Source organism: Ailuropoda melanoleuca, unplaced genomic scaffold (assembly GCF_002007445.2).
Source record: "Ailuropoda melanoleuca isolate Jingjing unplaced genomic scaffold, ASM200744v2 unplaced-scaffold4948, whole genome shotgun sequence".
In the NCBI taxonomy this organism is placed as follows: Eukaryota; Metazoa; Chordata; class Mammalia; order Carnivora; family Ursidae; genus Ailuropoda; species Ailuropoda melanoleuca.
The window spans coordinates 39371-52162 of record NW_023222147.1 but is presented as its reverse complement, the minus strand read 5'-3'; the positions used below and the strand labels follow the sequence as shown (position 1 = coordinate 52162).

The window sequence follows — 12792 nt, the reverse complement described above, 5'->3', positions numbered from 1 at the left end:
TTGTGGGAATGTGAAATGGTGCAGCCACCATGGAAAACAGTATGGAGATTTCTCAAAAAATTACATATACAGCTACCCTATGATCTAGCAATCCCACTTCTGGATTTATATCCCAAGGAATTGAGAGCAGGGACTCAAAAAGATATTGGTATACCCGTATTCAAGACAGCATTATTCGCAACAACTAAAAGGTAGACAACCCACATGCCCATCAGTGGATGGATGGATAAGCAAGATGTGGGACATATACTCAATGGAATGTTATTCAGTCTTAAAGAGGAAGGACACTCTGACACATACTACAACATGGATGAACCTTGAAGACATTATGCTAAATGAAATAAGCTGGTCTGGTCATAAAATGACAATATTGTACGATTCCACTTATATGAGGTAACTAGAGTAGTCAAATTCTGGCACAGGAAGTAGAATGATGGTTGCCAGGGGCTGTGGGGATGGAAGAATAGGGAGCTACTGTTTAATGGGCATACAGTTTCAGCTGAGGAAGATGAACAAGTTCTGGAGATGGATGGTGGTGATGGTTGCACAAATGGACCACCCATTTCAAAATCACAACACCCACTCTCAGCATCCCCTAACATTTTCTTACTTTCCTTTCCTCTGAAGCACTGTGAAAATTAAACACAATATATATTCCTATTACTTATTTGTTTTTTGTTTGCTTCCTACTGCAGAAACGTAAGCAACTTGATGGGAGAAATGTTTGTGTTTTTCTTTGCTTTATTCACAGTACTATATAAATGGGGATCAGTGTATTTGTTGAATGAATAAATGAAGGATCATGATTGGACACAGACTTCTAGAGAAGGCACAAACAGAAAGAGAAGATGGGAAGATTCCATTTTGCATTTGGTTGTGTCAACTAATTTACTCAACACTTGGATTGGAGACTGGACCCCAGGGTTCATGGTGGCTTTTGCTCTGTTTACCTTTTCATATGTATTCTGACGTGTTTCCACTATGAAAGTGTTAATGTACACATGCACCACACTTACTATTTTTTTTCTTATAATAATANATGCTTAACCGACTGAGACATCCAGGCGCACTTTGGCAAATTCTTTTAATATTGTTTCTTTTTTTTTAATGTTTTTTTATTATATTATGTTAGTCACCATACAGTACATCCCTGGTTTTGATGTAAAGTTCAATGATTCATTAGTTGCGTATAACATCCAGTGCACCATGCAATACGTGCCCTTCTTACTACCCATCACCAGCCTATCTCATTCCCCCACCCCTCCCCTCTGAAGCCCTCAGTTTGTTTCTCAGTGTCCATAGTCTCTCATGCTTCATTCCCCCTTCTGATTACCCCTGCCCTTTCTTTATCCCTTTCTTCTCCTACCGATCTTCCTAGTTCTTATGTTCCATAGATGAGAGAAACCTTATGATAATTGTCTTTCTCTTCTTGACTTATTTCACTTAGCATTATCTCCTCCAGTGCCAACCATGTTGCAGCAAATGTTGAGAAATCATTCTTTTTGATAACATTCCGTTGTATATGTGGACCACATCTTCTTAATCCAGTCATCTGTTGAAGGGCATCTCAGCTCCTTCCACGATTTAGCTATTGTGGACAATGCAGCTATGAACATTGGGGTGCATATAGCCCTTCTCTTCACTACGTCTGTATCTTTGGGGTAAATGCCCAGTAGTGCAATGGCTGGATCATAGGGTAGCTCAATTTTTTAACTTTTAAAGGGACCTCCACACTGTTTTCCAGAGTGGCTACCAACTTGCATTCCCACCAACAATGTAGGAGGGATCCCCTTTCTCCACATCCTCTCCAAAAATTGTTGTTTCTTGCTTTGCCAATTTTTGCCATTCTAACTGGCGTAAGGTGGTATCTTAGTGTAGTTTTGATTTGAATTTCCCTGATGTCTAATGATTTTGAACATTTTTTCATGCTGGATTTCAAGCATCACACTACTATTATTTCAAGCTCTTGCCCTGAACTCAAAATCTCTACTAGTGTATTCCTGACTGCCCCCTACCAGAGTTGTAGGGTGCTAAGTTAGAAATTCGGAAGCTCTGGGGAAGCTCAGCTATCCAAAAAACCTTATACTTCTTTGTTTGGGAGCTACTGGTTTGAGTGTCTCTGGGGTTTTCATTGTCTGGAAATTTTAAGGAGGATGAGAGAATTTATATTCCTTGGGATCAGGAAGGAGCTGTGCTTAGATACAAAGAAATCGCTCTAATCTCTGGAGATGTTGAGTTTATAGTCCATGTCTCTGAAACTTTGAGGACTTAAAAAATAATCATTTAACACTCTCATTAACCTTCCTCTCAAGTCTTTATCAGACTCCTAGCAAAGCAACTGGTTCCAAACCAACTTTGAAGCTATTCAGGAGGAGCCACAAAGCCTACTTCCTGATTGGCAGGAACCAGTGGAACTTACTGCCTTGGACAAATGTTTTGGCAGGAAAAGTCCAGAGTGAGGGCAGTACCCTTCTCAGAGACAGAAGAGTGAACACAATGACCTCCAGGAAAAAGGAAAGTGGGTTGGGCTGACTGGGAAACCAAGACATTCTGTAATTCAGTGGGTGGGTTGCTGGATTTAACAGGACTTCTGGGATACTTGGAACGGATCTTTGTTTTGGAGGTTGGAAGAAGCTCAGAGAATGAGAGAAACAGGGAAGGAGGGAGGGAAGTGCAGAGCCTGGGGCCATCATGGAATTCATACAAGCTGGCTTCATGTTCCCTAGCCCCTCTCTACATTTCTTTAAACACCTTTCCTGAGCAAGCACCTCCTTTGGAAGAGATTGTTTCTTAATTAAAGTGAGATTCACAGACCCAGGGCCCTTATTAGGAAATGTCCTCGGAACACGCTCTTGAAATTGATGATTGAGCGTGTTCCAGTCTCCCATTTCCTCCTCAGTTTGGCCCTTTCTCATTAAAAAAAAAATTACTTCAGGGAACTCAAGATATACTAGTCAGTCAATACTTCTCTGTATTCATTTTCTCTGTCCTAAAAGCCTCTTTAGGTTGCTTACTACAATCATGAGCAGATCCTTGTCCTGAGTAGTGCAGGTTGGGGTGGGAGTGTGGAATTCAGGAGGAGGAGGTATCTGGATCCTGGCCCTGAACTCTGGAAGCTTTTAGACTGTAAAGGAATTTAAATGACACACCAGGACATGAGTTGATAGATAGGGAAAATTTGTTTCAGGTGAGCATCAGGAAGGGCTGTAAGTGATGGCAGGAAAGGGAGGAAGGTCGGAGATGGGAATCAGTCAGGATGGCTCAGGAAAGGCTTCCTAGATGTGGGGAAGAAGGTTGTAGAATAGTGTTGAGAAGAGCTAGGGTGTCAAGACTGGACAGAAAGGAGTGAGGAGAATGTCCCTGGCAGGGCAGGTAACTTACCCAGGCCACAGGCTTATCACAGGAAGGGTAAGTCAGGATGTGAGGAGCTGAGTTAGGAAAGAGATGATGGGCCTGAGGTAGGGGGAGAATTATGTTGGGGCTGTGACAAATGGGTCAGAGAGTCTAGACTGAATAGAAACCATTGTAATAATCACAGATCATTGCACAGAAAAAGGGTATTTCTGAACATGGGATTTTGAGGACTTTATTTCTCTGTGTCGTTATAAGCTGGATTTGTGGTAGGCTTTCTAGGGATTCCCAATCATGAGTTTGCTTTCTCTTCTAGAAGTTTGCTTCTTCATTTGTTTGTACTGCTTACTTCTGTTAGAGTCACAAAATATGATTATTTAATTCCCAGATGTTTTGTTCTTTCAGTTGCTTCTCTGGTATTTTCATATACTTTGTCTGTAGGCCCGCTTTCCTTCATCTTCAGTAAAAGTGGAAAGAGTGCAAGGACCACCCTGCACAACCCTGTTGAGGGAAATACAATTTATCAAAATTAACCCCTCTCAGATCCTGCCATTCAGGTGGTCCTCCTCTGGGATTCCTGCTCAGGGTCTATGGATGGACCTTAGAAAAGCATATGACATTTTTTTGATGTGACCAACCTCAGAGGGGTCTGTGATTCAACACATTTTAAGAACCACTGTGTGTCTTTGTTGGGAGGTAGGTAGCTGCGGATGGTTCCCCAGAGAGAGAAATGTGGTACAGGCATCCTATCCTAAGTGCCAACTGCAGGAACCTCCAAGGACAGTTGAAGGAGCTGAAAAAGAAAGAGGAATCGGGAGAAGGGAAATGGGTTCAGAGGGAACTAATAAGATGCGTGTCCCATCTTCCCTGTTCTTAACCCTCTTTCTAGCAGGAATTTATTCTTTATATTCTCCATATCCTGATGATTACAGGATTCTGGTTTCCCTTCAATTTAAAGTTATTGAGTGCCTGCTATTATCAGCCTGTACTAGGTCCTCTCACACTATTATCCCCTGCAATTCCTGTGTTGAATCTGCAGTGCACAGAGTATGTCAGTCCCTCCCTCAGTCATGGCGCGTTTGCACCATGGCTTTCTGTCAGGCCCATTTTCAATGCATTTTATTTTCCCATTTATCATTTTCTCTCTTCTCATTTCTTCTCACAGCAGGCACTTGCTTTAGTGTATTTAACAAATGCTCTTCCAGTTCATGTTCTATATGTGTATTTAGATACATTCATCCACTCAACAAATACAGTGCTAACTGTGTGTCAGGCACAGTTTTATATGCAGAGAATACAGCCAGGAGCAAAACAGTGGAGAAAAAAAAAGTCCTGCTTTCTTGGAGCTTTCATTCTTCTACAGTGAGACAAATCATGAACAAATCAGTAAAACATACAGTATCTTAAATAGTGTTCAGTGCTATGGGAAAAGAAGGGCTGGGGATCAGGTCTGTTGTGGGTGGTTAGGAGAAGAGTGCAGTTGTATGTGGGGTGATTCAGGAAGGCCATGCTATAAATGTGCTGTTTTACCAAATGCAGTTAAAAGAGCAACCATGTGGCTATCTGGTCCAGAAGTGGTTATAGGGGACAGCCAGTGCAAAGGCCCTGACAGGGGGTCTTGCCTGGTATGTTAGGAGGCCAGAATGTTTAGGAGGCCAGTGGTTAGAAAAAATGAGTGGGAAGAGAGAGAACCAGAAGGCTCAGAGGTACCTAGGTCAGTGAAAAATACTGTAGGACTCTTTAGGTCATTATAAATGCAGACTTTGGTTTTACCCTGAATAAAATGGGAAACCAGTGGAAGATTTTGAGCAGAAGGAGATCTTTTTAACAGATCCATGTGTATCCTTGACACATCTACAGCATTTTTTGACCATTTTATAAAGTACATGAATGACATTGTGCTATATACCTCATCCTGCTTTTACTTCCCTACTTAACATTGTTTCTGAGATCAATCCATGTTGCTCTCTGTAAATCTACTTTATTATACCTTGCTACTGTGTAGTATTTCACTGTGTACACATGACACATTTTACTTACATATTCCCCTAGTAACAGTCACTGGCATAGCTCCCACTTCTGCCACTACAAACAGTCCTGTGATGAACATGCTAACACGGGCTCCTTATGGACTCAGTAGAGAGTCTCCTCGGGGTGTGCACCTCAGAGAAGGATTGCAGGGTGTGAGGGTGTGTGCATTCTTAATTCCACTGGGATTGTGCTTCAGGATGGTGGCCCCAGTGATGCTCCCACTAGCAGTGCATGATGGTTTGTATCTTCTCATTGAATATTTATGCTGACCTAGTGAGGGAGGTCAAGTAAGATCCTTTGTGGATGAGGAGACTAAGGCTTAGAGAGATAGAGCAAATTGTCCAAGTTCATGTGGAAGTCACGTGGTAGGACCAAGTTGAGCACCCAGCATTTCTGCCATAATAGTCATTGCTTTTACTCTGTAGTACTCAGCATTGCCCTTCCAGAAATAACAGGAGGTATCCATAGGCACAGATGATGATGATGATGATGATGATGATGATGATGATGATGACGACGATGATTGTATTTGAGTCTTGCGGTTTTCTTTTCTTTTTTTTTAGAGAAAGAGAGAGAGAGAGAAGGAGTGTGAGGGGGGCAGAGGGAGAGGAAGAGAGAATCCTCAAGCAGACTCCCTGCTGAGCACGAATGTGGGGCTCAATTCCAGCACCCTGAGATCATCACCTTAGCCAAAATTAAGAATTAGCCACTTAAGTGACAGAGCCAGCCAGGTACCCCAAGCCTTGCATTTTTCATTGCCTGATCTAACTCAGTGAGCCTAGGACCCCAAGTGTTTAATACCAGCATGTATGTCTAATTAGAGAGCTTAGGGTTTTAGGGTTTCAAGGCAAATTATTTGGAATAAAACTGATTTCATCATCTTATGAGGGCTAACTAACAGGCTTGAGTTTTAATAGGTGATTTTGAGACTAGACATTTATAAAGACTAATTAATTGATTATTGACATTTGGGAACTTTGGATCAGATTTCAATATGAACTATTAGGTAGATAATATTAAGATCATATTGTTTGTTAGGCACTGAGCTAAGTACTTTACAGGCATCATTTCCCTTACTCCTCACAACTAGCCCGCGAAGTATTTACTTTTACTCTGATTTGACTGTTGTGGAAACTAAAGCCCTGGGAGGTGAACTAATTTGTTCAGAATCACCAGCTGTGGGGTTGAGTTGTGAATGAACTTGAACCGTGTACATACAGAGCCTCACTCCTAACTACTAAACTGTGCTGCCTTCCTGTGAGGGAAGCTTTTACAATCTCCTCCCTTTGAACTTGAGGACAATTTCATGTCGGTTGGGGTGGTTTAGAGCAGTCATGGGAAGTGCAGGGCTAGTGGACAAGAATCTCCTGAGGGAGAGGATCTGAAGTTTGAAAATGTTCCCCAGGTGTCTTCATTATGCCTGCCTCTGTCCCCCAAAGTGAGAACCTCTGCCTTAGGACATCCTACCTAGATTATATGGCCTCAGCATGATGCCTTCAAAAAAGTGGGTATTCTCTAACTGGGTGCGGGTGGTTGGTTGCCTATAACCCTAGGCAGCCTGATATTTTTAAACAAATGTCCTCAAAGGCAAACAATTCTTTTTTACCCTGTGTGGTTCATACTTGCCATGAATGATGTACAGTCAAGGTTTTACCACAGTTGGTTTTCCCTCCACACTTTTCCTTTTGATTGCCTTATGCTAGGAATTGTAATACCTTTTATATCTTTACCTGAGCCAGGCTTATTTATACAGGTTGCTTGACTACAAAGTACGGATCTCAATGTCCAGTACATAGGTATTCCAGATTATGTGCTCTTTCAGGTTTCGCTTCTCAGTTTGGTCATTTGTTCAACAAATATTTATTGAGCACCTACCTCACAGTCTGATGGAGGAGATAGGCAGCTGACCTGGAATTTGGATACATTAGGATCAATGGCACGTGGGGGGAGCCTGGTGCTATGTGAGCACATAGGAAGGGCAGCATAAGGGTTAGGGGAGGCTTCCTGGGGAAGCAACTGCTGAGCTGGGAACTGAAAGAGAAATAGGAGTAGTTAAGCAAAGGGGCCAAAGGGCATTAGAGACAAGGGAACAGGGTAAGTGCAGAATTTCGCAGCTTGAGCAGGAACTGGGCAAGGGATGAGGCTGCAGGAATTAAGCACAGGTTAGGTTATTAAGGAAAGAAGTACTATGAAGGAAAGGTAGTGAGGAAACACTGAAGGGTTTGAAGTCTGGGGATGGGTGGGGGACACCTGAATCACATTTGTAGTGTAGAAAGTTTCCATGAGTTAGGAATTGACCCTCACTTGATGGGAATGCAAACTAGTGCAGCCACTCTGGAAAACAGTATGAGGGTTCCTCAGAAAGTTTGAAAATAGAGCATTGGGTGTTATACACAAACAATGAATCATCAAAGACTAATGATGTACTATGGAGACTAACATAACATAATAAAATTTAAAAAAAAATTAGAGCTACCCTATGACCTACCAATTGCACTACTAGGATACATAAGGATACAAAAATAGTGATTGCAAGGGGCACGTGCACCCTAATGTTTATAGCAGCAACATTCATTATAACTAAACTATGGAAAGAGCTCAGATGTCCATCATCGGATGAATGGACAAGAAGATGTGGTATATATATATATATATATATATATATATATATATGAATATTACTCAACCATCAAAAAGAACGAATCTTGCCATTTGCAATGATGTGGATGGAACTAGAGTGTATTATGCTAAGTGAAATTAGTCATTCAGAGAAAGACACCATACTATTGCTCTAATATGTGGAATTTAAGAGCCAAACAGATGAATGTAGGAGAAGGGAAGAAAAATAAAATAAGATAAAAACAGAGAAAGAAACAAACTCTTAACTATAGGGAACAAATTGAAGGTTGCTGGAAGGGAAGTGGGTGCGAGGATGAGGTAAGTGGATGATGAGCATTAAGGAGAGCACATGATGTAATGAGCACTGGCTGTTCTATGCAGCTGATGAATCACTAACTTCTACCCCTGAAACTAATAATATGCTATATGTTAACTAACTTGAAATTAAAAAAAAAAAAAGAATTGACCCTTCTTATCTATCTCATGTGCTTATTGGTAAATAATAACATTGGAACTGGTGAGTGACAAATAAGTGGTCTAGATGGATTTCTAGACAGATGGTCTGGCCCCCCATAACCCAAGGTTTCCTTTTGATCATCTATAGAGAGCATCTATAGAGAAGACTTCAGTTTGACTTGATCTTTCTATCTTTATTTTTTTAAGATTTTATTTATTTACTTGACAGAGAGAGAGACAGCCAGCAAAAGAAGGAAAACAATCAGGGGGAGTGGGAGAGGAAGAAGCAGGCTCCCAGTGGAGGAGCCTGATGCGGGGTTCGATCTCAGGACCCTGGGATCACACCCTGGGCCAAAGGCAGATGCTTACAACTGAGCTACCCAGGTGCCCCAGATATTTCTATCTTTAAATAACTCTGGCAACAGTTCCCAAATTCTCGCGAAACCAAAGCCTGAGTCAGGAGGAGAGTGGGGGCTGCATGGCTATGTTCCTTCTGTTCTCTGCTACTCATTTCTGGGACACTGCTGTGAATTGCTCATCCAAAGCATTGCTCCCCTTGAGAAGGGGGCCATTTGAAGAGCAGCAGGGGAGAAGGGGGAAGAACCACAAGTGGTGTACCCTCATTAAGAAAATATATTTAGCATATTCAGACAATGATTCATGAGAGTTCAAAATATCTCCTTGTAAAAAACTAATAGGGAGTTATAAATGAATGTTTTACTACAAGCTCACAGAGCAGGGCAGTTTCTCCAGACCCTTAGTAGCTGACATCGCAGATGACAGAGGGTGTGTATAGAGCACAGTGTGTGTTGGGTGGGGTGTATTGAAAGTCAGAATTCATAAAAACACCTTTCTGTCTCCTCTCCCTTCTCAGTCATGGACCCTGGGTTGGCCACTGCCCCTATTTCTCCAGTGTTTCCTTACCAGACTGCCTGATCCTCTCCTTCTTGCAGGTAGTTATGAAGGTCCTGCCCCTTTGTTCCTCTTCCTCTATTCACAGTGCCCCTGTGGGCCTAGATGGGTAAAGGGAAGGGGTGGACTGTACATTCTTGGCCATCAGTACAGCTAAATGGCTGATGCAGAATGAGGAGAAAGGGAGTCACAGTGCTATCTGACCTTGGCTAGCTAATGTTGGGGCCAAGGGTTTTAAAACCTGGGGACCAAGATTTGTATTTTAAACTCAGATGATATTTAAAAGATGGCTCTGTAACTGCAATGAGGCATCTAGTCAGTGAATTGATGTGTCATAACTTATGCTCAAGTACTGTGCACACATCCCAAGTGAGACTATTGCAGAATACATTCATGCCCTATTGTGTCTTATAGCTTAATTAGCACATGAAGATACATGAGTTAGATGAACCCAAGTAGGATTATGTCATGTGGTGTGTAAAAAAGGAGAAAACTGGGGGGGGTTCCTGGGTGGCTCAGTTGGTTAAATGTCTGCCTATGGCTCACGTCATTATCCTGGGGTCCTGGGATAGAGCCCTGTGTCAGGCCTCCTGCTTAACAGGGAGTCTGCTTCTCTCTCTTCCTCTGCCGCCACCCCACTTGTATCTCTCTCTGATAAATAAATAAAATCTTAAAAAGAAAACAAAATGTTGGGAGATATTTGTCACTTTTTCTGTGGGGAAAGCGGGTTGATTTTTTCTATGATGTCCATTGGTGTCAGTTTCTGTGATTTTTGGAATGCAACAGGTGACATGAGACTTCTGAGCTTTGGTTGGTTGGTTAAGCCACTGTTGTTCAGTTAATATTTATTGTTTACTAGGCATTATGGAGGGACAGCACACACCAGAAGAGATTCAAAGCCGCATATTTGAAGCCTGAGCAAAGGAAATTGGCAGCTCCAACCCATCTCAGTTTAACTCTGACTACTGAGCCAGACCAGAGACTCTCAGCTCTCTTTCTTGCTACAGCTCTGTGATCCTGGAATGCTCCTCAATTCTAGCTAGAATGCTGCGTCAGGCACTTCACAGATTTCGTCAAAAGTTGGTTCACAGATATACGCTGGAGACAGATCAGACTGAGGATGATGGATACAGATACCTGAGCACCTGGAATTTAGTGGCCCTGAATGTGGGCCACACAGTGGGAGTAGGTGTATTTATCTTTGCTGGTGAGGTGGTCAGCAGTCAAGCAGGACCATCCACTGTGATTTGCCTTTTGGTGGCAGGCCTAACTTCATTGTTGGCTGGGCTGTGCTATTCAGAGTTTGGTGCCCGGATTCCCCATCCTGGCTCTGCATATCTCTACACCTATGTCACTATAGGTGAACTCTGGGCTTTCATCACTGGCTGGATCTTCATCTTCTCCATTGTTTCTCATGCAGTCATGTTTATCTGGGCATGGATGTTAGTTTTTGACAACCTGCGTGGGAGCCGGTTATCTGAGACCCTGCTTGAGAACATCTCACCATATGTTTCCCATGTCTTTTCAGAATATCTAGGCATCTTTGTTCTGGGTCTTATATTCTTGCTCACAGAATTGGAGAATTTTTATCTTCTTCGGTCTTCCCAGATTTTCAAATCATTAACAGTGTTGAAACTTTTGGTTCTCGGTTTTGTCATCATTTCTGGCTTCATAAAGGGGGATCTGAACAACTGGAAGCTCACAGAAGAAGACTACTTAAAGGCTGGACTCAATGTTACCTCTGACTTGGGCCCTCTGGGTTCTGGAGGATTCATGCCTTTTGGTTTCCAGGGGATTCTCCGTGGATCAGCTACCTGTTTCTGTGCATTTATAGGTTTTGAATATATTATTACCGAAGTCAACAAAGCCAAGAATCCCCATCGTTCCATCCCCATGGGCATTGTGATTTCACAGCTCATCTGCATTTTGGTGTATTTTGGTGTCTCTGCCGCACTTACACTTATGGTGCCTTACTACCAGCTTCAACCTGGGAGCATCTTGCCTGAAGTGTTTCTTCATATTGGCTGGGCACCTGCCTACTACATTGTGTCTTGTGGATTTTTCTTTATTCTTATTTTACGCATCTTTCACTTTACCTTACCCATATATGAGATATTATCCATGATGGCACAGGATGGCCTCTTGTTCCCTGTCTTTGCCAGAATCATTGACAGCACATACACCCGTGTCATGACTGTTGTGATCATTTGCATTTTTGCAGCAATCATGGCTTTCTTCTTTGGACTCACTGATCTTGTAGATCTCAGTTCAGTTGGGTCCTTGATGCCTCACTCCCTTGTTGCTATTTGTGTTCTCATCATCAGGTATCAGCCTGAGAGGAGAAATAGGGGAAATGAAGAGCAGGTGCAGGAGGAGAATGAACCTGCAGCAGAAAGGCTGACTCTACGGGGACTATTTTTTCCAGGCAGCCCCACCCCCACTCCACTCTCTGGCTGGGTTGTCTATGTTTGCTCCTCACTGCTTGTTCTGCTGCTGACTCTTCTCTGCCTGGTGCTGGCCCACTGGCCAGGTCTGCTTTCTGGAGACCCAGGTCCCATCACAGTGGTCGTGCTGCTTCCTGGTACTCATCACTGGGCTCACTGGGGTCATCTGGAGACAGCCACAGAGCTCCACTCCCCTTCCCTTTAAGGTCCCTGCTCTGCCTCTCCTCCCACTCCTGAGCATCTTTGTGAATGTTTACCTTATGATGCAGATGAGAGCTGCCACCTGGGCCCAAGTTGGTGTCTGGATGCTGATTGGGTTTTCAATCTACTTCGGCTATGGGATCCAGCAAAGCCTGGTTGCTCAACTCCACTGAAATTAGGGCCAAAACTATCGACCTTGAATTCAGCAGTTTCAGTACATATATGGGTGTTTTTTTTTTCCAAGATTTTATTTATTTATTTGCAGAGAGAGAGACAGCCAGTGAGAGGGAACACAAGCAGGGGGAGTGGGAGAGGAAGAAGCAGGCTCCCAGTGGAGGAGCCTGATGGGGGGCTTGATCCTAGGACTCTGGGATCACTTCCTGAGCTGAAGGCAGATGCTTAATGACTGAGCCACCCAGGCGCCGCTTAGTACATATATGGTTTGACATCATCGCACTGAATGCAGTCTGGTCCCCTACACAATAATGCGGAGTACTCTTGAGCACATGGAAAACCAGGCCTCCCATGCATGTTGGTTGTTGAACGCTAATAGAGCTCTGTATTTATTGTGGAGTGAAGGCTGTATCTTTCCTTCCTTCCTCTCTGTCTCTCCCTTTTTTACTTGCCTACTTTTCAATTGTGTCCATAGATGGTTACTGGCTTTAAAACATGATTATTACTATTTTTATTTTTTAAATAATTATTAAAAGAAACTAGAAAAATGTTTTTGTTTTCTTTGGTTAAATATCCAGTAGTTGCAGGATGCCTGCCTTGCTCA

The 12792-nt window shown here is 42.8% G+C and overlaps 1 protein-coding gene across 1 annotated transcript; it reads left to right on the top strand.

Moving 5' to 3' along the window:
* Positions 1–10413: 10413 nt before the first annotated feature.
* Positions 10414–12187, top strand: LOC100484159 (cationic amino acid transporter 3-like). Its single transcript, XM_034651916.1, is given in 2 exon segments — positions 10414–11946; positions 11948–12187. Coding segments are annotated over 2 exon segments (1773 nt in total).
* The last annotated feature ends 605 nt before the right edge of the window (positions 12188–12792 follow it).